This window comes from Gallus gallus, chromosome 7 (assembly GCF_016699485.2).
Source record: "Gallus gallus isolate bGalGal1 chromosome 7, bGalGal1.mat.broiler.GRCg7b, whole genome shotgun sequence".
Classification (NCBI taxonomy): domain Eukaryota; kingdom Metazoa; phylum Chordata; class Aves; order Galliformes; family Phasianidae; genus Gallus; species Gallus gallus.
In genome coordinates, this window is record NC_052538.1 from 11,136,096 (window position 1) to 11,162,983 (window position 26,888).

General features: G+C 37.0%; 1 protein-coding gene across 4 annotated transcripts; it reads right to left on the reverse strand.

The window, feature by feature from the left end:
- Positions 1-8: 8 nt before the first annotated feature.
- On the reverse strand, positions 9-26,887 carry MPP4 (membrane palmitoylated protein 4). Of its 4 annotated transcripts, XM_040703901.2 has the most exons (23): positions 25,272-26,887; positions 24,832-24,876; positions 21,299-21,413; positions 19,130-19,251; positions 18,139-18,216; positions 17,390-17,470; positions 16,728-16,859; positions 16,006-16,087; positions 14,684-14,769; positions 13,624-13,695; positions 12,976-13,172; positions 11,832-11,896; positions 11,088-11,105; positions 10,063-10,101; positions 8,836-8,856; positions 7,845-7,859; positions 6,329-6,370; positions 5,382-5,552; positions 4,524-4,604; positions 3,513-3,606; positions 2,596-2,704; positions 1,396-1,530; positions 9-463 (listed from the first exon to the last, which is right to left on the reverse strand). In XM_040703901.2, the coding sequence occupies exons 3-23, from the start codon at positions 21,357-21,359 to the stop codon at positions 272-274; spliced, it is 1,893 nt and encodes a 630-aa protein (XP_040559835.1). In that variant the 5' UTR covers positions 21,360-21,413; positions 24,832-24,876; positions 25,272-26,887; the 3' UTR covers positions 9-271. The 4 variants fall into 4 exon arrangements, with proteins under 4 accessions (XP_040559835.1, XP_040559837.1, XP_001233047.3 ...); XM_040703903.2 differs by having other exon boundaries at positions 19,130-19,227; positions 24,832-26,887; XM_001233046.6 differs by having other exon boundaries at positions 24,832-26,887.
- Position 26,888: the final 1 nt, after the last annotated feature.

Here is a 26,888-nt window from a genome sequence, read left to right on the forward strand (position 1 = left end):
CATATACGTGCAACAAAATAGATTTTTATTTATTCTTGTAGTGGATTGCTCACAGTGTTTCCTTTTTGTACAAAAAAAAGGTGCAATTGTTGCATAGAAGCTGAACAGCTACACAGAACATAGTATGATTATATCTCCTATAGCGGCTTCTTTCCTAATCCTCTTCCAAATCCCTTGCATACGAAGATAAATTCTCACAATCCTGACACGAGGATTATTCTTGAAGTAAAACATAATCTGTAATCTTCATGGAGCTGCCTGCCACTCTGAATTATGTCTGGGTATCTGAGCATATCCATACTGCGGGGACCCACTGGGGCTCATCCTGTGCATGATGGACTGCAGACAACAGCTGAGCAGATGCTTCTTGTAAGTTGTCGTTCACAATCACTTGATCAAAGAACTGACCAAACTGAGCTTCCATTTTCTTAGCGGAATCCTCCATCTCCTGTAGATCTTCTTCCTGCGAGACACAACAAATCTCTAAAGCTCTAGTACTGTAGAGAGAACACTCTGCATGGCATCTGCAGAACACCCTACGCCATGTAAACAAGGAGTAGATAAGACAATGCTAAAATACATTATTTCAATTTACAGTTGCTATCGCAACTGAAAAATGTTGGCTACAATCAGTTTCAAGCTTCTGAAACAGCTGATTGCCGTGTTTCTCGAAGTACCACCTTGAGTCTCAGTATGCTCCACTTGCTCTCTTGCACACGTTCTTACTCTGCATTTTAATTTACCTTCTCCGTTTCCATATTTCTTTCTGTCATAGCAATTATAATTTATTTCCATATATGGCTATGCACTGAGGTCTCTAAAACTTTAAGATGCTAAGCTTAATTATTATTTGCATGGAAACAATACACTACACACTACACTACACACATTGCAAATGCAAGCTATGCGTTTCCTACAGGCAGGATTTGTGTTTTATCTATAAAAGTCACTATGGAACAGATATCAGTACTGTCAGTAATACATTATACAGCATTTATACACAATACAGTGATACATTACATACTTAAAACTGCATGAAAAATAGTTTATCATCACATCACTGAATGAAGCACATTTGATCCATACATTTCAGTGCAAACAGGAAATGTGCGTGTTGGCTCCGACCTTGTCACAAGGCAGTTAGTTAAAACTGAAGTATGCCAAGTAGTCTCCTCATATAAAGACATCTGACCCAAGCTTCGATTCCTTACGTACAAATCACAACCCTCCCACTCCAAAGCAAATTTAGTGGGGAAAAGAAAATTAAAAAAAGAATTTAGATCTGAACCTCAAGACACAAACTTGTAAAGATGCAATCAAGCAGCGCAGTAGAATGCATTATGTTCTAAACGCACAACCCCAGTGAAGCAAGTTGTGTTTCTTCCCACATCTCACCTTGAATTTCATGTTCACATAATAATCTGTAATGATTCTGGCATTTTTACGAGTTTGCCTCATGCAGCTTATGCTGGATGGCTTGATGAATATAATATAGGGCTTTAATTCATGAGTCCGGGCTATTTGGATGCCCTGCAAAGTAGGAGTAAAAACAAGTATTTCAGGTGTATTCATCCCAGTTGTATCCCAATAGAAAACCAATTGTTTACAACATGCTATTACCTCCAGACCTAGCAGTAATCTTTTCCACAAACACCTACTTTAAAATGACCTCACTGATAATCCCTGGACCAGACATTATTAAAGCAAGCATAGCATACCAGTCACTTAATTCTGCTTGACAACCTTAATAGAAGATGCTTTCAATGTCAGTGAGTATCTGGGCACAGCCTTTAACAAACTGACAACATTAAAGAGGACTCTGACTTCAAACAAACAACCACCAAAAAAACTATAGAGGAGCTACCCTTGGTGAAGTATTTTGGAAAAGAAAAAAATAATACAGACAACAAAAATTGCAGCATGTTAAGTTGGCCAAGCTACCTCACTTAAAATACAAGTATGCAACTACACAGCAATTCTCCTACCTCCTAGTGATCACTAAAGAACGGTTATGTACCATTACTTCATACCCCTACTAAAACTTGTCCACAAACTCACATTCTAGAAACTCATGGTGGCATATAAAGTTGAAACAGCAAGATTAAATTTCTTCTTCTCCTCCCTCTTGTTCAGGAAAAGTGCAGCAGAAGAAACCTACAGATGTTTTCAGATGCAAAACGAATACCAAAGCATAGCCTCATCTGCTCCACAGTTGTGTAACTTTTTTTAAAAAAAGCACAAACCACTGCTAAACTAAGGCTCAGACTAGCTCAGTGTAATCACAGCTTCCACATGGAAGAATAGTCCTTGCTGCACACAAGTATGAAAACTCCCTTCTGCATCATTCCCCCGATAACGCAGCTGCTCACTTGGAAACAAATGAACAAGAGAATTATACTGATCTGAATGTACTCATTGCAGTAGTGCTTTTCCCCTTAAGACCCATGCAAAGACAAATCTACTATTAATAAACACTGTAACAGGAAATAGAAGAGAAAGCATCTAACAGTGTTCCAGTAGCTCATGAATGTATATAGAATTATTTTGCCTTCCAGGAGATACCAGTTGTAGATTCCCTGCCCCTTTACAACTCACGTGTGGTTCCAGATCTACTACACAGATCTTCCCTTCATCGAGGACTGTTCTTACTGCATCAACGCTGGTACCATACAGGTATCCTTTGTATTCCCCATATTCCAGCATTCTGTAACAGTGGTGAGAAAGGAAGTGAAGAAGAGCTTCGGTCTCAAAAAGGTTCCATTTAAGTGTGAACTTTCCAAACTAATCCAGTGATTAAGATTGAGAGGTCATAAAACAATGAACACCACTCAACTTCTACCTTTGTTCTTGCCTGCTATACTAGGCACAGAATCAGGACTACTACAGCTAAAATGAGTGTATTTTTTACTTATCGTTTACTTATTTTACTATTATAAGTAGTGTATTCAGGGGGTTGGATTCTAGTGACAAAAAGCTTTTCAATTATATACTCAGTACTAATAACTTCATAGATGAGAAGATCTCAAAGTACTTTGCACTAGCTAAGGAGTACAGTTTCTGGTGGTAAGCTGGCCTGTTTTAGCAGAGAGATTGAGGCATAGAAAGAAACAGATAGATAGAAAAGATAGAAAAAACTTTTAAAGTTTGGTCCTTATAGCTGGGGTGCTTACATGGAGATGTCATCATTGCAGAGGTTCCACAACAGAGATGTAGGTTAGGGACAGGCCTGACCTGCTCAATTTTGAAAACCAGACCAGTTTCTAGGAGGGCTTATATTCCTAACTTACCAATCATCCCAGACAAGCTCAGGACTAGAGACCACACTTTTAGAAGAATTCCAAGATTAACTGTAGACTAGCTTATATGCAACTGCACAAATGGTTTTTGAAACAACGGGCTCAAGTAATGTGACCAAAACATACACCAAACTTCCATAGCAAGTGTAAGGAGAGGAGCCTGGACTTAAGTCCTAGTTACAAAACAATCGGCTCTTGGATGGTGTTATAGTTTACCTGTGGCTATACACCATGTTTTCAAAAGTTTCCTTTGATACATAGTGATATTCACGACCATTCATTTCATAGCTCTTCTGAACTCGAGTGGTGTCTGAAAGTAGAGATAGAGTAGAAATCATCTGCAAGTAAATTCCTGCAATGTTATACATGAAAATAAGAGAGCTTTCATGAAGACATATAAATATTTTGGTAAGTACTAAAATTAGTTGTCTTCATTTTTTAAGTCCAGAGCAAAAGCCTTGTCTACTTTACTGGCTGACCAATAGAAAATCCTTGAGAATTTGCTAACCTATGTGTATTTTTTGGAATGGAAGAAGTGCAGTTGTTTGGGCTAAATCAGGAACTTTTTTGGAACTAGTTGCATAGTTGCTTTTCCTCCTCTGAGGTGAAGCTGATCCATGTTTATTCTGAAACATTCTGCACGTTCACACTTTCCTCATACTTGGGATCTTAAACATGGAATTCCTAAATTTTCAACAAGCTTCAGATTGCTACATTCCCTCTTTAGTTATCCAAATCACAAGAACCAAATAAGCAAAGGTAGAGACAATTTCTACGATTAAGTCAAAAATTAATCTGTATAAGTCTCATTTGAGACCAGAAGGCTAATAAGGAAAGCTGCAAAGCCTATTAAGCACCATCTTCAGTTGCCTTCACTCTCATACCTGATCACCTAAATGCTATGAACTTAAAATATGCCTAAGAAATACTTGCACTTCTTTATCTATGAAAAGAAAATGGCAAAGATTATAGGAAGTCACATCGATTTGCTACACAAAGTTTTAGGCTTTCAGAAGCTGTAACTTAAAAGTGCCTTTGGCCGATTTGCCAAAATAGAAAGATAGTATTTTAAACCAACTTTTATAAAAGCAAGTGACTATGGCTTGTGGTACAAAACAGTCACACAGCAAAGAGTATACGAGTACACAGAGGCAAGAGGTAGGTACCTGACATTTCCTTATCACCATTTTTGAAGGGGGTGGGGGAAAGAAGAAGAATATTACGTACGAGGCACAGCACTTTGAAACTCTCGTGGGTTGCTTGCAATAAGCCTTCGCCTTAGCTCATTCACACCCACTCCTGCAGGACCTGAATAGTTGAAAAGACAACTATCGTACTACTTAGAGGCACTTTTTGCACCCACTCCCCCACATTTTCATGGAATCATTAAGGTTGGAAAAGACCTCTACTACATAAACTTCCAGTCTTGGAAAGGACAAGTAACCTGCATTTACTCAGTCTGCATTTTCAGGAACGTGGAACACTACAGAAAACCAGGTTTCTTTCAGTCATAATGAGTGCAGAGAACTTGAGAAACGGCAGCCTGTTTAATACAATATTTACTGAAGTAACCACAATTAGAGACATCTTTTTAGCTTTCCCTTCCCACCCAGGATAGAGATTTTTCTAGTCCAGAGTTTAAGACCCTTTTCTTCCTGCTGCCAGATGTAGAAATGCTTGCATGTACTTATGCTTTCCTAGTGAAATACAGATGTTTTTCATCCCTTTCATGTATCCGTCCCACCTGAATATAAGACTGAACCATTTCCCTAATAAAATGCATTTTCAACCAGAATTCAGAACCGTATGGTTTCTTCTGAAGACTTTGTTTTTTTGTTGGTTTGTTTATTTTAGAAAATTGTCTCAAGTGAATTTGATGCATACATTAGAATTTGAAATCAACAACAGAGAAAAGATGCAAGAAATCATTCCTGATATATTGCTTTCTGAACTACCTATGCTGTCCTCAGCCACTGCCTGTCACAATCAGCAGCAGGAAATCTCAGTTGATCGGACACAAACTGACCATCTCCTCCCCTCCATTACACGCTGTGCATGTTTCATCAGAAAGCAGTTACAGCTTACCCACTAGTACAATTAGTCTGTTCCGATCTCCTGGGTGCCGCTGGTACCTGACCACCTCCTCATATGGAGCTGCAAAAGTGCTACAGCAGCTGCTGGGGCACCGAGCGTAACACGTCTGCTGGTTGGCCCGGGACTTCCTGCGACACAGGCGCATACTTCTGCGGAAACCAGCTGTAAGGGACAAAGGCATCGGCACTAAAAAACGTAACTGTGTTCTGGGGTGTCTCTTTCTAAGCTAAAGATCTGCTGCATTTTTTAGTAGGGTAAAATCAAGTTAATTTCACTAGCCTACTTGGTAGGACCTCTGAGAGTTAGAAGAATGAGGTCAAGTCTCATTAAAAGTTACCTGAAAATTAGCCCGTAATTAAAGACCACAACAACATGCCCAGAACAAGCCCAAAGAGAAGTTTATAATCACAAAGTATCAGCAGGAACAGGTCAACTGATTTTATTTATTTTTAAGGTCCACTCCGCTAAAGCAAATACTGAACTTCTGCTACAGCCTACAAAATGAATACAAATATTTTATAGAGATTGCTATGGTTTAGTATCGAGGATGGGCTTATTGCTTCACTTTACTATCCAACTCTGAGAACTACATTCTTACATTTACTTCTCTAATGAAAGCCCTCATTATTCTTGATGCATGACAGATAACAGAACAACGATCTAACCAAGATAATCCTCAAGTAAGGGAAATATAACAAAGTCAGTTTAAATGGTGGCCAGGTCTCAGTAGAAATCTATCAAGAACAGAGATTTAAATGGAGAGAGCAAATAATAGCATGAGGAAAATGGCTTCGTGAAGTCTGGAAAACAAGTGAGCAGAATTCAGTTCCCTAACTCTTTAGGTGAAGTGAAGAACAAATCGTTTGATTTAAACTCCACACAAACATTTAATTTAGATCAAGCCCTAAACATCTTACTTATCTTTAGTCACTGCGTACCAATGAAGACTCGTTGACCAAATTCACCAAATTCTTCCTCTTCTAGATCATGAAGAAAAAAATAGGAGAGTGAAAGTTTCAAAACTATACTGCTAGCAATTATTTCTGATCCCATAAGAACAGAGCTGCAGAAAACAAGCTAGTATTACAACTAATCTAGTTTAAAAAGCACACTACACAATAATATGAAATATTCAAACATGACCATGATTTCTGTAAGAACTTGGAAATTAAGCTTGAATTAATTGAATTAAGCTTGGAAAGTCATGGGGTTTTTTTGTTTTTTTTTTTTTTAAGTTAGATCTGAAACTCAATGTTTCATTTGTTCAGTTTTGATAACTACATGCCAGACAATGTTTTGAAATACTGAGAAGTGCAAAAAAAAAGTCCACCTAATTTAAGCTTTGCAGGTGAAACCTAGCCTACAAGAATTCTTCAGTTACAATATTACGATGACCAACACCACAGTAGCTCAAAGTCAGAAATAAGAAATTTAGAATAACCATACAGGTCAATTTCTGCCCAAGAACATGCCTGGAAAACGCAATGCACATCTAGTCAGAACACTCAGGTACGCTTTGTTTTCTTTTTAAATCATCATGGGATCAGATATATCTGTACTCCAATATTCCAGAAAAATCTGTTTCCTCCAGTTCATTTTGTCCCCATTCTCATGCTGTTTCTCAAAATGGTGTAACCATTTTGATAAGTCTAAATCTCTACATGCTTTTTTTTTTTTAATTAAATGTCTTCTATTAGGCTCAAAAATATCACTTTCACAATAGATCAATGCTCTAGCTCAATATTTTATTGAGGTGACTTGAAAACAACAAAAAAAATAGTGACATCAGTATTTTATTTTTCTTCAAGGGCTCCTAATTTTCCCCTAATCACATGCATAGTTATTCAAGCCGTGTATTCCCTTTACAAAGGCTTTGCTAAACCAAGAACAAGATACAGAAGACATAGGCATATCTTTAGATGCTTTGCAAATGAAAATTATTTTTTTGTTCTGGAACCAATACTGCATTTAACGTATAATATTTTAGAACACATCAATTGCCTGGTAGTTATCTCATAAGGAAGCAGATATCAAAATAGGGTTAGATGCATTTTTTTTTAGGCCTATTCACTCTGCACTACTCACAGCTTTAAAAGACAGTTTCACTCCAACTTCCTACACATACTAACAACTCCTTGTTCATAACTGACTAAAACCTTACTTGCACAGAACTGCTTGACTATAGCAAAGTTCAGAGTACTGCTCAGCTCACCTATGCTAATATCCTTTCTATCCTCATTTATTTTAAGATGTCATTCAAATCTTTGAGTCTACCTGCTTTATCTACCTGGTCCTTCTATGGTACAGAGCGCAGCACAGAAATCTACAGTGAGCAAGCAGATCAGCTATCACATACTCTAACTGGAGTATAGTTTCTCATCACACAATATATCCTGATCAATTATAATAGACTGCTGCTTACAGGAATCAGAGAGAAAAAAAAGTTAGCGTTACCTTCTTTAAGCTCCTCTGAGGGTTCAAACAGAGACAGACAGAACAATTAGTAAGGACTGTTTTCTCAAAACTAAAAAGAAGAAAACCAACCAGCATGGCCCACCAAATTTAGGAAATTTGGGAAACAGGTATTGCAGGTTTTAAATCCAAAATACACCCAATGAAGCATGGAGTACGAATGTTCAGAATGAGTCTCATCTACAGCATCTGTTTCAGTATTGTAGTTGCAAAATATCATAAAGACAGCCAGCTAATTGTTTAGTAAGACGTAGGATAGGAAATCTTGCTTCCTTATTGCTCTAACTGCTTAGATACAGCAGAGAGCTGTAAGGTAAGGAATAGGATTTGCAGCAATAAACCCCAAATGCAGTTAACACGTGTCCTACACTGAAAACAAAAAACAGCCCTGTAGATCTGTCTTAAGAGATTTGGGCTCTGACTGAGAGGTGGAAGAAAAATCAATGATCTGTGATAAAAGAAGATCCTATTGGCAAGTCAACTGCAGAAGAGCTGCAGGAAAAGGGAGGTGGAATAACATTTTCTCCATAGTACTGCCAAACACCTCAAAGAAACTTAATAGTAGAAGACTTCTTTTAGTGGAAAACACATTTATTTCAGAAGACAATGTTTTGCAGAACTCTGAATATGCAACAGATAAGTAGCTGTTACCTAAAAGGATTTGCTTGGTTAAAAAACAAAACCAAAAACAAAGAAACACCCTGACTGATTGACCTATACATAACACATTTTATAAAAACATTTTTCTTTCTATATATTCTTGACTATGCACACAATCAAGAATACAGAACATTTTCCCTCTTTACACATCAACAGCTCCTACAGGCACTGTAGACTCAGAATGGCTTCTAAAGCTAAAACAGTATTCTTGTTTTTGTCAACTGCTTGTTTTTAAGCCACTTGCTTTTCTGTGGACAGCCATCTCAAAGCAGAACAATATCAAGTAATTCAGAGATCGGTCAGAGGAACTTACCAGACTCAAATGTTTCTTCATCTTTTTAACAGTCCAGATAGCAAAGATATTAAAAATAAAAAAATAATTATTTTCCTCTTATAGAATTTCAGAATTATAACTGAATTTTCCAGCTCCCATCAGTCTGCTTCATATACATATTCTTCACTTCCTCGTACACTCCATGCCTGAATTAACTGCCTAATCTCTCTCCACACAGTCTTTATCCCAGAAATCTGTTTAGAAAACATTTGTTCCCCAATGTGCAGAAAGTGGATTGGCATAGGAATTGGAAGACTCTTTGTATGCAAGCTGTTTTTGTTTTGTTTTCTTTTGATGTGACAGCAAATCTACTGTACCTATTTGGTTTGAGGCAATGGCACTTTCCAACCCCTCCCATGATGCCAAAAGTAACCCAGGCAAGTACCCAAGCTTCTGGCTAAGGATGTGATAGTATGTGAGATTAGGGGACTTCGGTCACCATATTCAAGGCATTCTGCATGCATACACTAACTCTGTGATGCATCAGGCACCTGAAGGCAATACATCTAAAAGCACTTAGGATTCACGATACCTTTATAAACAATATTGCTTGGGGGCAATGTCTCAGGTTTTCAACCTTCCTTTTAACACATTTAACACGATGCAAGTAATGTGGTAGCAGTTTTTCATCCTTCTTAATGCAATCCAGGTGTGGACTGTAACAACTGTTTCAGAGAACGGCAAAAAAGTTTTGCAGCAGGTACTTACAGGATCCTAAATACCTCAGTACAAGGAAGAAGGAGCTGTGTCACTTCAGGAAGTGTGCCGAGTTCACACTCTTCATATATACTATTTACCTGTGAAACCCTATTCTTGCTCAGTGTCTAAAAATATATTCACATCAGCTCAGACTCTTGACAAAGAATTGTGTGGGTTCTCAAAGATTACAATAATCTCTGGCATTAAATATGCAAAACTGATATTGTTGTTACACAGTTCAAAACCTGAATCAAAGATGTTGGTCCTCATTCAGATGTTTTTTTGGGTGGCCCCTTATTTCAGCACATTTCGCTGTAGGCAATCATTCACTGCACACCAGAAGTGCAGACATTTTCATTTTCATACAGTGACATGTTACCAGAGTAAGAAAACAATTTCCCACAGTTAGGTTCACTTGGAGAATGATTCTCCTTACATAGGAAATAAAATCAGCTTTGACTAGCTGTTACCTTGAAGCAACCAACAGTCTGAAGTCAATTCAGTTACCTGTTTCCACACACTTCTCATCAATCTGCATGTCATCCTCTGCAGACAGATCAACACAGAAAAAAAAGTTATCCAAAACAGGAAAAAAAACAGAGGAGGGAAAAAGCCTTACACATAATGAGACTGAACTCAGACAACTGAAAGAAGAGATTTGGAGTTCAGATCAGCTTTAGACATATGGATTTCAAGCACTGCAACCGTGTCTTCCTGATGTTCCCCACCTTTAGTAAGCAGAATGCTGTTCTTTAGCTCCTGCTCTGAACATGTCCAGCTTGAATTCTGTTTTTGAAATAACGAAAGGTTTAACATGGTAGTTTCTCTGCTTACCCTGTGAAAATTTATTAAATATTAGCATTACAGAGTGCAATTTTCCACTCACTCTGTTTTCTCACTGCATTTAGGTCCATCTTTCCATTCTGTTTTGCTCACAGGAACGGTTTTATTTGGCTGATCTTTTTTTGTTTTCTTTCAAATAAAGAAAAATAAAAGATTGATTCAGCTTCCTCTTTATGTCCAGATCACATCAGTTCATGTCCTTGAAATCCAGTGTCATGGATTTGGGCAACCCCAGGTTTGTGTGTTCTGCTCGTGCGTTCTACAGACAGGCCCAGTAGGAGCTATTCTGCAGCTGACCATGTTCCAATCCCAATAAACTCCTGCTTCCATCCTAAGTATTTGCCTAAAGATATCCTTTTAAGAAGTACTCTCCCAGAGTTGCTCACATCATCTACTGAAGATGGAAGAGAGGAAGGAAGAAGCTGTCTTTCCCTCCTCCAAGCACCCCTTCCAAGCTCTCAGCTCCCCATCAGATTGTGCATAGCTTAAACTTCCACTTTTAGATAATTTAAGTTTCAATCACTTCAAGCAAACAAAAGACTTGCATGCAAAATGTAAGAACTTAGCAAATACACAGAAAAGAAACTCAAACTACCTTATTTCTGGCAACCTTTACAAAGCCTAGAAAATGAAGTGTTATGTTGATTTTAAGTACAGATATGCAATATAGTCCAGACACCATCTCCTACCTTCTTCCACAGTGCTTACTATCCACAGTACATCCATTGAAGCAGTTAAAACGCAATAAAATTATGGTAAAAGAGAGCTCTAACAAACAAATCATTTTGAGTCAGAAGAATCCTATGCAATGAAGCACTTAATCTAGAAGTTATCACAAGAGAAAAAGAGTATTATTTAAGTATAAAGAACCATAGAAAAAAATGGAAAGAGAAAACAGGATGAATGTTCTGTGTGTCTGGGAATAACTACAAGTTTATGGAAAGTTAAATTATGTAGTTGGAAGATGATGTTTCTGGATCTTCCATGGGCAACGTAGCTTAACTTATACCTTGAGGAAAAAATGCTCCACTCTATTCTAAAAGTATTGTGGGTCACCTCCCAGTGCACAACTGTTGTCTGTGTGCCTGGAAAGTCATGAGGCTAGTACCATTGTAACTTCAGACCTGACTCTGTGGGCACAGAGTGCTCCTAACTCATTAAGACACTAGAAGGAACTGAATTCACAGCTTCTTTCAGTCAGGTATCAAGTACACTGGAGATGACTGCAACCACCACCAGTCCTCCAAATACAACTACCATTAAGTAATTATTTTCAAGAGAATACTTAAAACACTTCTGAAGTTACAACATGGCTCTAGAAATAATGTCTTTGACTTAAACTGAATTTGTAGGAGCTTGTAATTTCTCTATTCCCGGAAGCAGAGACAAGATTTTTCCTTCCTGCTCTATCATTCAAATAACTTTTCACTCACACATTGATGACTTGAGACAGAGGTGGGGCTGGAAGGGCTGAGACCACCAGAATTCTCGCTGCTTCCTGCACAGAAAGAAATATAGCACAGTTAAATTTAAAAAAAAAAGAAAGAAACCAGTCCACAAGGGCACGATGCTTCAGCCATATTCACTGAATATGTTTAATATTAATCACTACTGAGCCAGTGCAAAACATCAAAAATGGAAATGTTAGTAATGTTTTAGCCCAATGCAGAATACTGAAGGAAAGCTACATGCTATCAGAACTGTTTAAATGTAATTTCCAAATCAGCAGCACAAAAGTATTTTGAGCTAACGTGTAAGGACAGGCATATTAGCTATTCTAGTCTACAGACTTGTAGAATTAAAAGAAAGCCTTTTGCTTCCAGGCCCAGTCACAACCTAGTATGATTTCAATTTCTATTACAAAAACACAGGTGGGTTTATATAGAGTATAAATCGAAGTTTATCTATGATTGCTTGGCCTTATATTTTCCTGAGGCAACACAGATGGGACACAAGGTTAGAGGATCAAACTGAAGTAGCGTGCTACAGAAGTTTAATTTCTCTTTACAGTGGATGCTTTCAGAAACAAACAGTGGGTTATTTATGTAGAGAACAGGCAAAGGATCCTTGTCTTCTTCTGAAACATTTCCATTTCTTTGGTGAAATAAGTTTTGTCCAAAGCTGAAAAGTCAGTAATGGCTCATAGGACATCTTACAAAAAAACAAAAAACCCACATGCATTTTTGTTAGATACAGCTATATCCTTATACCTTACATTTTAATATCCCTCTCGCTCTTCCAATAAATATATTTAAACACCATAAATTATGATTGCAAACAGAGCTCTTCACTTTCACTAAAACTGTAGCTCCTATACTCCACTACTGGAGGGCTTTTAGTACAGAGACTAGGTAGCTGCTGTGAACTTAAGACTTCAATTTCAGTTTATACAGGTGTTCTGAAAAGCATTTTCTCATGCACACTGTTAAAGAAGGAGAGAAATAAGTCTGAGAACAGTAAAAGTAAAGATGCATGTCAGATGTAATTGAATCCTAATGGTGAAAGTTTATGTAGCAAGACTTCAATAACTAGCTTTTTTTGAGAATAGAAATCATAAAAATTAATATATTACTTTACCTTTTAAGAAGATGGTTTGAGGGTATCAGTCCAGCGCAGGCACCGAGATCTGATACTTTCCTAGCCTGCCACCAAAGAGCATCATTCTGGTCCACAATCTGGAGTATTTCACCTTTCTTAAAAGGCAAACCTGCATCAGCACATGGTATGGCAGGATCTTGTAGAGGCCAGTAATCTGCCATTGCTCGCACATACAGCTGGTAGAAAACAAGCAAATGAAGAAAAACACAACAAGATACAACATGACCTTTATAATCACAAAGCCAAGTATGTCTGCTAGTTAAGTCTGTTCATGATTAAGTTGAGCTTTAAAAACAAGATCAAGCTCTGAATCCTATCAGTTCATTAAGGAGGAGAAAAACGAGAGTAGCAAAGAGAGAAGATTTGTAAATTATGAGAAGAATTGAGCTTTAACCTCTACATAGCTCTAAAAATGTCTTCATTACCTGAAACACAACTATATTTCAGCTTACTCTATTTACTGCTTCAGCAACATCATAGACATGTTGAGAGGCAGCCAGCACGGCAAGTAACATTTTAGAGACTGCAGTAAACTTCTAAGCAACACATCTTTGCATCACACTATTAGACAGGCACTATTGTAGCAATTCTTTGCAGTAGCAATATAGAAAAGAGAGCAACTCTTACTGTTGTTTGGTTGCTGACAGGACGATCAGAAACTGGAATCAACTTGAACATAATTGTTCCTTGAGAAAGAGCCTAAATGGTTGAGGAAAGGAATAAAATGTGACTGGCATTCAACACCAATTACCAAACTTTGTCACTCAAACTTAACACAACACGGCTTTTATGTTATTACATAACAAAAGAAATTAGGTAGGCTGAGTTAATATGACTGTATTATATTTTTTCCATAAGTAAAAATCAAGAAGGAAACTTCAAAATCTTACTAAATATTTGTAATTCACTGAAAAGCTACATTCTGTTATAAATAAATGCAACTTCAACTTGAATTCAAAGCTAACTATTCTATTGAAAGCTAATTTAAATTAGTGGCAAGTCTGGTTAGACAAGTGATGTAAGGGGGGAAGGAAACATATTTAATCTTTGAAAATTAAGCATTTCAATTAAGCTAAAAATTATCTAGAAACAGTAAGCCCAGGGAAGTAACACATAGAAAGACTTGACACTGATCATGTATAGCATAACCTTCCTCACTGGCACTAATACCCTCCAGTGAAGAAACTTGAAAGGTTGGGTGCAAGGTCAGTAAGTAGAAGAGACAGATGAACAAATTTCTTCAGAAGAATTTGACAAGTGATTACCACTGTGCTTTCATGCATGTGAAGGCATGTAACTCACAAGTTTATTCACTTCACGCTGCTTTAGTTAATTTTGTAAGATGGAATTTCATTAGAATAGCACCTTGTGACTACATTCTTGTGGAAAATGGTCTGACTTCTAAGGAAAATTATGCATCCGTGTATTTTGAATATATTAATAATTTACTATTTTTATTTCCCCAGAAGCTGGGAGGCCACAATTTAGTTAGATTTGATACTGTTACATCCCTGTGTTGGATATTTAGGCTTGAATTTGCACAAGACTTTGATTTTATAAGCAGCTGTGAATTTCATCCACAGCAATGAAACAATCTTTTTATAGGAAGGGGGAGGCAGCACAGGTAGGGAAAAGGAACAGTATACCATTACCCTCAAAGTATAAAGATTTAGAAGAGATTCAGTACCAGAATATTAATAACTTGTTCAGGCTCAAGTCCATCAACGGAAACTCCATTTACTTCCACTAATTTGTCTCCAGCATACAGCAACCCTACAGTAAAAACAAGGATGAAAGCAGCAGCAGAAGCTTTATCACAGCATGGATGATCTCGGTGGGGGCAAGTAGGGAAACAGATATACCACAGGTTTAGATATCAGCTGTAGAAGTTTCCATACACTAGGAACACAAGAATACACTATTGTCCCTGGATAAGACCAGGGGATTCTGTGAGACATGAGAACTTTGAACACTTCAGTTTTCTTATTTAGAATCATAGAAACATTAAGGTTGGAAATAACCTCTAAGATTATCCAAGTCCAACCATCAACCTAACAGCACCATGCCCACTAAACCACGTCCCTCAGTGCCACATTAATCTTTCCTTGAAAACCTCCAGGGACAGTCACTCCACCACTCTTCTGGGCAGTCTGTTTCACCTCCCCTACACAATGTGCAATCTGCTGATGATTGGCCTTGAAAGTTTACATAAACATTTTAATATAGCTTCTTTTCTTAAAATAATTTCTGAGCATCTTAATAAACCATGAAACTTGGAAGCAGACCTTTAGAAATTCCTAGTTGCTTTGGTGCTGAAAAATTAAGAATATCACATTTTCCTTCAACTTAAAATATTAAATCAAACTAGGAATGTATTCAGCTACTGCCTACAGTATGGGTTTTCTTCTCTACACAGAATCCAGAACTAACAGAAACTTTACAATGATTATAAGAAATGAAATTTATCTATGTTTTACATTTTAGGTACATTTCCCAAGGAACAGAGAAGGCATATAATTCTAGGATGACAAAGCAGTATTGTTTCCAAGGAAAGTCTTCTAATTTTGCTAAGCAACCAATACTACCAAAGCGTTTAATAGACTACTGCTGAAAAGTATTACTACGCATTCCTTAGTGCCCTTTACCTTACACAACATTAACTACAATTCTGTTTCTCCATCAGAGAATGAGCTGCTAGCTTTATACTACATCACTTGCGGTTGTTAATGATCAATCTCATAGTAGATTTATGTGACTTTGCTTCCAACGTCTGAATAATGAAAAACTGGATTTGTATCTCAACTCTCTCAAACATACCATGTTCTAATGAAAATTAACGCAGAATCAAACTCACTCCAGTGCATCAATGCATACAGTGCTGTATGGTGAACACATCTGCTTGTTCATAAGGGAAGGCTAGTTGTAGAAAAGTAAAGCTATTATCTTACTTGAAAAATATCTAATTTCACCTTGAATTTTTGTTATTACCTTGTTTCAAGTTATACCTACCACTTCTGTCTGCTAGCCCACCATGGATCACACGGGCAACTGTTATGTCACCTGTTATCTCATGCCGCTTAATAGTGGCACCCTGACAAACAGAAAAAAAACACTTTCATCACTGAAGATCTAAGTTTTCTTTCAAATTACAGGTCTGATCTCTTTTGCAATGACAAAAAGGCATTAAAGGATAAATATATATATATTTTTAAACACACGTGATCTAGGAAGAATGTATCACTAGTAGCACTATTGCATAGTACTGAGTCATCCAACATCCTCAACTCCCATCATACTAAATTAACCTCAGCGTCTGACTCCTGGAAATCATTTCCAAAGCTGATCAGTCAGAATACAATATGTATTCAGCTCATAAGCACAAATATGAACCTTTCATTCTATCCTCCTTTCTGTCTTCACTGTTTTGACCGAGGGAATAGCTCTCAGTCCTATTTATATTTTAAATTCATAATATTTTAAATTGTTCACACCCTGGCTGGACACAGCCATGAACAACCTTCTCTAGCTGTCCCTGCACTGAGCAGAACCAGATGGTCTCCCAGGGCCCTTCCCAATCTTAATAATTCTTGTGTATCTCCAGTTCTATAAAAACCTCAAGAACACACGCAACCTGTGTGAGATTGCTGGAAATAAACCAACATGCATGTAGTGCATTATCCAACACTTGTGTGAGCTGAAGTGATTTGACAGATATCAGTAAATTCTCTAACCAGAGGCTGGTTGTTTTTCACTAAGCAGACAATCCTCATAGCTTCCTCATTCTCAGGTATGTTGTCTGGCAGTGGCGGAAGCGTTGGTTCAAAGTCTTTCTGGGCCACAGTATCATGAGCAGATAGCAAGGCCTGTTACAAGTGAAAACAAAGAAATCAACCCATCGGCAGAGATCATACAACAAAACAGATTTATTTACTTTTAACAGTGGCTGGTCAGGAAACAAATCAGAGGCTAAGTTCCTAAGTGGACACAGGTTCCTTTTACATAGGCTTTTTCTTTTTTCTATTTGGCAATTCCAACTGTGAAAAGATTATTAAGAACAGTTCATCTCTGTGTTTCCTTGGGAAATGTTAAAAGATGAAACATTTCTGTTCGGAACATAAGAATGCAGGTTACACACAGTATCGAAGAAACTCTGGTTTTACATGGCTGCTCAGAGTTTAAGAAATATCTCTAAAAAGTAGGTGTTAATAAAACAGCCCAGTGCAGGTACTGCAGATACACAGTCCCCAAATGAATTCTCAACTAGGTTAGCCCATAACTAGGGAACTAAGCCTCTTCTGGCTCCTTTGCATCTGTGAGCAGCTGGCCATCTGTTTCCATCCCCACTGCAGACATCACTATGAGCAAATATTTTATTTTCTTAAGCAGTACTTACCCTTAAGTGAGGAGCCCTCAGCAATCGTCTTAGCTCTTTGATCTCTCCAGTCGCAGAGGCTTCATGCAGCAACTCTACCACCTGATAAAAGTAAGAGTAAGCACAGAGACCAATTCTGAAGGACAATTAATTTAAAGGAAGTTCTAAGTTAAGTTGAGAAATGCAACACTATAAAAGTTTTAAGTCCTGCATGTTATGTGACTAAAAGCATGCCTATGCCATTTGCTCTAAAGTTGAACCAAAAAAGTCTGGCTGCATGTTGTACAACTGCGTAACACTTAGTTTGGTTCAGAGTGCCATGTGCTCTAAATTACTTTTTTCTGTGCCTCAACCAATTTCATCACTACTGTCAGTTTCTCCACTTAATCATGGATTCTCACTATTTAATAATCAGCTATAGAAAAAAATACCTAAAAAGCTTTTCAAAAACCTCATTTCAAAGTGCTTTATAATACCCATAACACCAAACCACAGTGAGATGAGTAATTATATCTACACACACAATCAATGGTTAAAGCAAACAATTAATGATCTCATATGGCCAGAGCTTGTGCCATCTAGTGATTACAGCTGTATATATTTCCTTTCCCTCTCTTAACACAATAAGTTATCAGCTGTTGAATTGGTGAAGAATCCTTCCAGTTTATATAGTGTATTCAGACCTGAGACAAAACAAATACTAGAACATTGTTTTCTGCAGTTAAGTTGATTCATTTGGTATTAGTAAGTAAAGAAATACATGCTCTTACCTCACGATTCAATGCATGTGCCTGCAGCGTGACAGGAACTGGTCTTTTTCCGAGGTAGTTTTGGAGGCATTCATAAATCTATTGCATGCCACGACAGACAAGACAATGCAATGACAGCATCATCTGTTTTCCTGACCATATAGATACATACACAACATACCATAGACAATACTGTATTTCTAGGATTTTGTCATTTCAACTAGAGCCAGAGAGCTTGTAATCTCAATCATTAATGCCTACTGCGTCTAGAATTTAGTCTATAAATAATTGTTTTTCCCATGTGGTCATTCAGCTAGCCAGTTATGCTTTGATTTTTAATTTTTCCAACAAGAAAAGCTGATTACACAGGACAGTAGCAAGACAGTGTCAATTCTGACTTGTGGCTTGCTTCCTTACCCTAGTTGAAGGCCTGATTCACAAAATAAATGTAATAGCAAGTAGCCGTATTTAAAATGGCCTTACGGGCATTCTGGAGTTGTTTTTTCTTATTTAAATTTAAAAAAAAAATTTAGAATCCTCACAAAAGAAAAACCAAATTTGTAAAGACTTTGTCTTATAAAGATATATAGTTGATTCAGACAGAAGTACCAGCCAGAACTCTGTTCTATAACAACGCACAGCATCCAGCTGCATGTCAGATCATAAAAACCAAGAAGTATGATTTAATCAGTATCCATGCCAATCAAGATACATAAGCCAAACAGACACTGAAGAGCGGGAAAAGGCAGCTGAGCAATGTCATATTCAACATATTCAACACCCCTAGCCTTAATATGGATGCATCAAGTAAAAGAGCTTTTGTCTCAGATATAACAAAAAACTTCTTTTTTCCATAAAGCTAAAGTAGTTTTGCTCACCCAGATTGCTGATGTTAGTTCTAATATAAGGACTAGGAGCACTTACTGTAAATTATTTTTCACTGTCTTTACATGGCAAAATAAAGTAGGTATCACCTGGAAACATCCGTCTTCACAGCTGAATATTATTTTACCTTTAAAAGTGCTTGCAGCCAGCGAGATCTGAGCAGGTCATATAACACGCCAACACCATTGACATCTCTTTTACAGAGCAAACTCAGTTCTTGTAGCACTAGAGTCAGAACATGAGATAAACCTGAGCCCAAGAAACAGAAAAGTGCAACACATTTCAGCACAAACAGAAGATCAACCAAAGCTAATCAGTGACCCGTTCCTCAAAAAGCAACGCCTTTATACTTGCAAGAAATATGCACTGATTTCCTCTGTCTGCTTTACTTGTTTTCTGCAATGAACTCTGTTGTATGAGAGCCGCCTTCTCTTATTAGGTCAATACTAGCAATTTTAAACTGATCGGTGAGAAAAACATACAGGGAATCCCACAGATACCAAAGTCTGGGTTCAAGCTCAGATCTCCCACTGGAAGTGGTATGCATAACAAAAACCTGTCTTGTTCATTTTACAGACTTTACTTTTGGATGACCCACAGTTTGGGCCAGGGACCAGGTCTCTTTCTCCACGTTCAGGAAGTGTAAACATCTTAGAGGATATCACTAATGAAAATGCACAATCCTTCTAAATACATTCCATTTTTTGACACTCAGAACATTTCATGGGAAACAGGAGTTTTTGTTTTGACTGCTAGAAGCGATATTTTATCTGTTAGGAACAGTATTCTAATGCAGTGGGAAAAAAACCCAAAAAGCCAGTGTTTTTCCTCAAGGAAACAGAAACTCAGAGGTGACAAACACAGTAATGTAACACAAGGTCAGGCCTAGCTACAAACTAGATTTTAATTGAGCGTATGGAATTTACTTTTGTCTCAGAATTAACAGCAGATTGTTTATGATGTGTGATGCTCTGTTCAGGAAACAATGTTTATGACAACATCAATACACCACCATACTAAATGCTGATTATGTATTAGTGTTCTTAAAGAGACCATAAGAGTTAGCATGACTGACTGACTCTTTAAGACAAAGCAAAGTAGGCTCTCATCTTTTGCTTCTTTTAACTGTAAGTCACAAGGTCTCTCTACTTTTTAATGCTGAAGTAATAAAATGTGACCGTAACTAGTAGACATACTATGTAATTTTGCTGTTGTTTTTAACAATATTAAACATGTTTTTATTTCAACATCCTTCTGGTATTTCACCTTGAAACACCAGAAAGATGTTGAAATAAAAACAAGACACTAATAGCTTTTAGTTATATCAAAGTCAACATAGTAATTCCTTAAAACTATGGCTCATCATCTAGCAAGCTTAGAATAACCGAGTACTCACTGCTGGAGACAGTATAATCAGCTGCCATTATCCAGTTACCACACCTAACTGAACACAGGAACCAGCTCCTATCTCTCTCCTGAACAAAATTTTTTCACTGACAGTTAACTGTTCCCTATATCAAGTCTATACTGCAATGATGACAACACTTATATATGATCAACTTTAGTTTCAATGAGCTATTTTCTTTATGCAATAATTTATACAGGTACTTCCTCACTAAGCTTCTCCAGATGGGACCCTTACCTCAACCATCAGGCAGAATTATTGAGTATCCCAATTGGGAAGCTTGGAAATGTACCTCAATACCAAAGAAACCATCTGTTTCAGGAAAGCACATACCTAAACACTTGGAAGAATAATGATCTATGAATTCTGTGTACCCTGACTGTAAGCCCCACAGGGAAAGGTATCTCCCAAAACACAGCTAACTTTAAAGGATTATCTGCTGCAAGAACTTCCTACCGCCCAAAAGAACATCATTTAAGATCTCTTCCTCATTATTCATTGCCTTCCTCTGAGAGAACTTGCATAAGTATCCCCAAGAATGCAATTCCTACACAAAGTAAGCTAAAATAAAGCAATATACTCTGCATAGAAACATAAGTCTTTGAAATAAAGAGAACCATTTACTTCAGAAGAAAAAAAAAACCCTCTTACAAATTAGAATCTTTTCATACAGCTGAATAAATCCTTGACTTTAAGCCAGAAACAAATGGCAGTAATTTTCTTCTGACACCCTCTAAATTACCTACCACCAGTAGAGACCAAAAGTCATCTCCATTATTAAGTAGTAAAACTTCTAGACATAATTAGTCTCACAAGTCATGAGTTACATGTGCATGGAATAAAGCTTTTTACCAGTTTTCTTGGAAAGAGAAATGCAAGAGTTACAAGTACCATTATCTTGACTGCAGACTGCTGGCATCTCCGTTTTTTCTTTCATTCCAGGAGATTCCATGTTTTTTTACTACAGCATTCACGCCAAGTAGGGTTCACAAAGATAGATGCTGAGCTAGGGAAAAGAGTATGTTCATATTTGAAAATCATCAAGTACATTACATTGATACAAAATCAGAACAAAAAAAGCAGTGACAATCATTTTTATTTTTATACACGCAACAAAAGGTTGCAAGCATAAATTGAAGACATGAGTCACAAATGTAAAGGCAGTTACCCACCAACACCCAAAATGCAGAGATAAACCTCAGCTGCAAAATATCATTTCATCTCTTCATGAAATTGTCATTAGCTTGCTTTATTAAGCTGTCTAAAATAACAATCTGCTTGTATAACTTCTGTTCCCAAGCTCTAAGCATGCTACCATGGAAAGTTATTTTCCCCAAGATTTTAAAAGCTTGATTTACATAAAACAAATACGTTTTGCATAGCCTGGAAAACAATCATATTCAAAAAACAAAATTATATTTATTCTTGTTGTTATTGACATTATTAAAATTGAAAGAATCGAGGGTATGATTTTGCAAAGAAAAGATCTGTTTAAATTAAATGTAATGTCTTTGAAAGGATTTGTTTCACAAACATTTCATATTTTCCTCCGTATTTCCTCAAAGTGAATTAAACAAACAAAAAAATCCCACACCTTACCTCATCTGACTCAGGCATTTCCAGCTGATTACACTAAGTGATAATGTGTCCTTAGACTAGAAGTGGAGGAAGGTTTCCAATCTATTTTGAGCAAGAAGCAATGCAGTAGGGGATTGCCTTAGAGAATGCTCAATATTCTTCACTTAAAAGTCGCAACAAGCACAGAAATCCCTCAAGTAACAGACTACTTTCACTCACTTACAGAGTCCTGTGCTTACTTATTTCCCTAGACTTGTGAAATTACTTGGTGTATTTCTACACCAAAGCATCAAAAACCCATGTAAGAGAGATGCAACCAAGATGCTGAATTACTACACATCTTAGTTAATCCAACTTCAAATCACGTTTGATAGGAATTTGAAGATACCATCATGATTGCTGTTACTGTAAGATTACTTTTGAAGAACTATGTATTTGAACAGGTCACATGAGAATTTTCAGAGTACAAGTTCAAAGGTCTGCAACACCAAATATCTGAGCACATCAGCCACTAGTGAACAGCACTATGACACTGCATGCACAGAGAATGCCTTATCAAGTTCTATTAAATATATGGTAGCTTATCTCCCAGATTAGTAAAGCAAAAATGCAATCATTTTCCTCTAAATTGCTTTGTGGACAGAACACAAAGGGCCACAGAACGTGTCAAAGGCCAAAGCAGGAAATGTATTACCTTGATCTGCTTATAAAAGCAGAAGGCATTACTGTCACTTTTACTGCACATCTTAATGCTTATTTTTAGACCATTTTTCCTCTCTCCTGTTAAATCACAGAACTGTTTTCAGAAGGCAGTGGAAATGAAAGGAGGAAAAAACAGTTGGGAAATTCTGATTCAAACATTTTATTGCTGAGCATTGGTAATTAAAAAGCTACGTCCACAGGATGCTCAGTTATATGTCTTGCTGAAATTCTAACTCAAAGACCACTTTTACAATTATGATTTCTCCTTTTAAAGATGAGCAAATACATAAGTTTGATCTCCCTCCACCACCCAATGCAACTTTTCCATTTAATTGTTGCATTATACTACATAATTGTTTTTCCACTGAGGAAAAGCTATTTTTCCATATTTCATCTATGTAACAATTTATGTAACACTGAATCCTCCTACCACATGCTCACTGGGAACTGCGTTTTGAGCCACAACTATTGTTTTTATCCCTCACTATTCTTGAGTTCTGTTTCTTTAAGGGTATGCCTTCCCCTTTGTTAAGCTTCCTTAAATCCATCATTAGGCAGATCAAGTAAGCAGGCCATATAAATCTAGCCATGAATACCTGTTTCTTAATTACTGAAGACATTAGGAGTAGGCCAGAGATCTTTCCTGCGGGATGGTTTAGACAAGCAAAGAGGAATCCATATGCTGCAAACTACGTTCAGGACATTGTACTCTGGTTTTCACTGAGTATTTATAAACTCACTCAAATAAGCCTCACTTCCATTGACCCACCTTTTTGGTGACAAATAGAAGATTGCTAGCATGCCAGCTACCAAATTGCTTACTTAAGAGGAAAACTAATTAAAAACACTTCCTTTCCTAAGACATATACACACACTATAAGGGCAATACTTAGGGTCTCCGTGACAAGCTTACTGAGCATTTTCAAAAAGGAAAACCACTCAATTTAAATTTGTCAGAATTGTTTGGAATACTGAAGACTGCAAACCAACTTGAGGGCAGAGAACACCCTTGAGCTTTTGTCGTAAGTCAGCCGCCAAAAACCAGTAAATTACAAAGGCAAATAATGAAGAATAAGACACATCATCTTCTAATGATATGTCCATGCAGAACTTTTTTGTCTTGCACTAAGTGAACTCCCTCCACTGACATAGGTCATTCTCAAGGGAGTGTAAGAACTTCTTGCTTTTGTACACTTCTGATACTTGAAAGATACAGACAAAAAGCCATTTGAGACATAAGCAGAACAAATATATATTTTAAGCAAAGGCTGAGACATTGTGTAAAACCATATATACATATAAGAATAACTACTGCAAGTCTGAGGTGGCACAGGTGTTGGATTTATTTTGTTTGTTTTTTTTTGTTTTTAAAGAACATTCATTCAGTAAGCCATTCTACAGTATTTAGATACTCACACTTGCATATGCAAAAGTCACTGATTAAAAAGGTATGTTATTACTCTAACTAGGCATATCCGATGATATGATTCATCCTCCTAAAACAAAAGCATACAGCTACACTGATGGTGCTACTATCTTGTTTACATGGCAGTAATACCACTAAAGCATCACCTCCTAGAAGAGCAACACATTCAAAGAAGAATTACTTAAGCGCAACAAACCATAGTCATGTGAAGCAGGCAGCTTTACTTCCAGCTGTTTATTGCCAACAACCCGGACTGAAAACAAAACTGACAAGATGAGCACACTGATCACTCAATCAACTTAAACAGTACGAGGTTAGGGAGTTCACAGATAAAATTTTCCAGTCACATCCATCTTCTACAGTATCTCTCACTACACAAGAGGTAGTTCCCTAGACTGTTTTTTTTTTTTTTTTTTTTTTTTTTTTAACAACAGGGATGGTTGTGAAGTCATTTACTTTCAGCAGAAAGAGTCAATGTACATAGCACCTGGCATTCAAGTGAGACAATTCTGTGAAGATTAGGAATGAGGAAAGATTATCTTTTTAGTTCCTACTCCCCATTCCTACATATCTGCAGTATTTAGCTGGTGGGAACTAAACACCTACCACAAGTTTAATTAGTTTTGCCATAGCTATGAAAACACATTAATTTCACAACTGCACGGGGGAAATGCATCTGTGTAGCACAACAGTTTCAGTACAGTACATAATTTCTTACCTGCAAATAGTGCAGAATACACCATGTTCAGCTCTTGCACAATTTCTGGAGAGAAAGAATATTTGTTGGATGTTAGTAAAGCAAGTATCCTCACTGCCCTAGCTAATCTATGGACATCCCCTCCTTTCTAATCCGCAGAAACCTAACCTTAGAACTACTCATTACCAGGGAGAACAAATCCCCTTAACCCTTTTCTTGCATAAAAAGTGTAGTTCGTCTCTCACTTAAGTGGGAAAGTTTCTGAGAATAAGAAACCACTTAACAGGACACCCAGCTTTTCAGGTGTCTCTTCAGTCACCATGCCTACAAATTACAACGTGTAATATTGTAATCTTGACCGACCATTGTTCCTTACAGGATTTCCACTGCGACACAAGAAACGCCCAGTTTTCAACTTAAGAAAAATAAAAACAAAGAGATGAGGAAAATAAATTAATTACCATGATGTAATAGAGATGGAAGTCCTTCAGGTTAACTCGTTCCTTGGTTAGCCACAGAAATACAAAAGCTGCTGTGTATTAATTTCCTAATGCATCACAGCCCACGTAGACTGTAAACTGGAATCTGTGTCAGAAACGCATTTAATCCGAGGATTCACTTCAGCCAATAACTAAGCTATATGTCAGAAAGGCAGAAAAAAAAATCCAGCCCAGGCTTCTAATAATCAGCAAACTCAATTGGTAAGTGATATCATTACTATTTTTACAATATTTTGCATATAGATAGAAAAGGCAGTTTTTTTGTTTTTAATTCTCAAGTTTGTTTCATTCACAGTAAATGAAGTTAAACATTTTAAGTTGTTACATATTTGTAGCTACAACATCTTTTTGAATAGTAGGAAGAAAATAGAAAAACATTTCCATCTGCAGGTGCATTCTCAGCTTAAGGCAGAGAAGCAACATGGAAGTAAAGTCATACAGAAAAGGGTTCTTCACATGTCGAAGCTCGTGATTGAAATTGTTCTTCTGAAACACCTAAAGATGAGGATCACTGATGCTGAACAGTTACAAGGAAAAAAACCAAATGCTTTCAATGGATTGGCACTCCTACCAAAAGGGAAATAAATAATGAGTTTATCCTTACAGATGAAAATTAGTTTACCTGGTTGTTCAGTGCAACTCCTATTCAAGAAGCAATTCTGATCCTGCAGTTTTCATTTAAACATTTTTGTACATTGAGTTCTAAGAGATGACTGCATGGAAAGACACTTAGCACAAAAGAGAAAGCATTAGAACTTGTGTGCTATATTTCAATACACTCTCCACCCTTAGTTGCACATCTTTTTCCAAAAAACCCCAAACATTTGATAGCTTGCCTTTTAAACATGTTTTTGTTCACCTCTCATCATATTATTCAGTATAATTTAAACAAAAGATTGAAATAAAAGAGAATTTGTTCATATGAACATGAATAGGTCCATTATCTCTGTTCTTGGCTGCAAGGAGAACAAGTATAACAATACTTTTAAGCATTGCCCTGACAGAATGACTCTCTCCCTTTTGCTGATAATGCTAAAAGTAATTTGAGAACGACCAATTTTTTTTTTTTACTTTATTATGAAAATTGCTACATTACAGTCACTGTTAAAAACAGTACTTTGACATTGGGTTTCTTTCCATTTAAGTGCCAATACACAAGCTGTGATTACTATTTCAAAAATATTATTAGCATTATCTATGGTAGTTCGACATATCTCAAACCATTATAACATTCTATTATCAGTTCCCCCCTCCTCATTTTTTGTGCCAGCCACGGTGAAGAACAGCTCCTACAGTACCCAAATTATCCATTAGTGTTATTCATATAAATTAAGTTAACCATAAACCATGGAAGAACACACTCACACAAATCCCCCCAGGGAAATTATTTGTTCTCTAAATGTTCAAAAATGCACCACGGTGGTCTTCTTTTTTTCCTCTTTCACCCTGATATGTAAGTGACCAAATAAGTTAACGAGCAGAAGTCTCAAACCTAATTCACTGTCAGGCTGCTCAAGAGCATGTTCCCATTGTCTTATCACATGGGCTTCTAAAGAAAGTTTGTCCTTCAACCCCTGG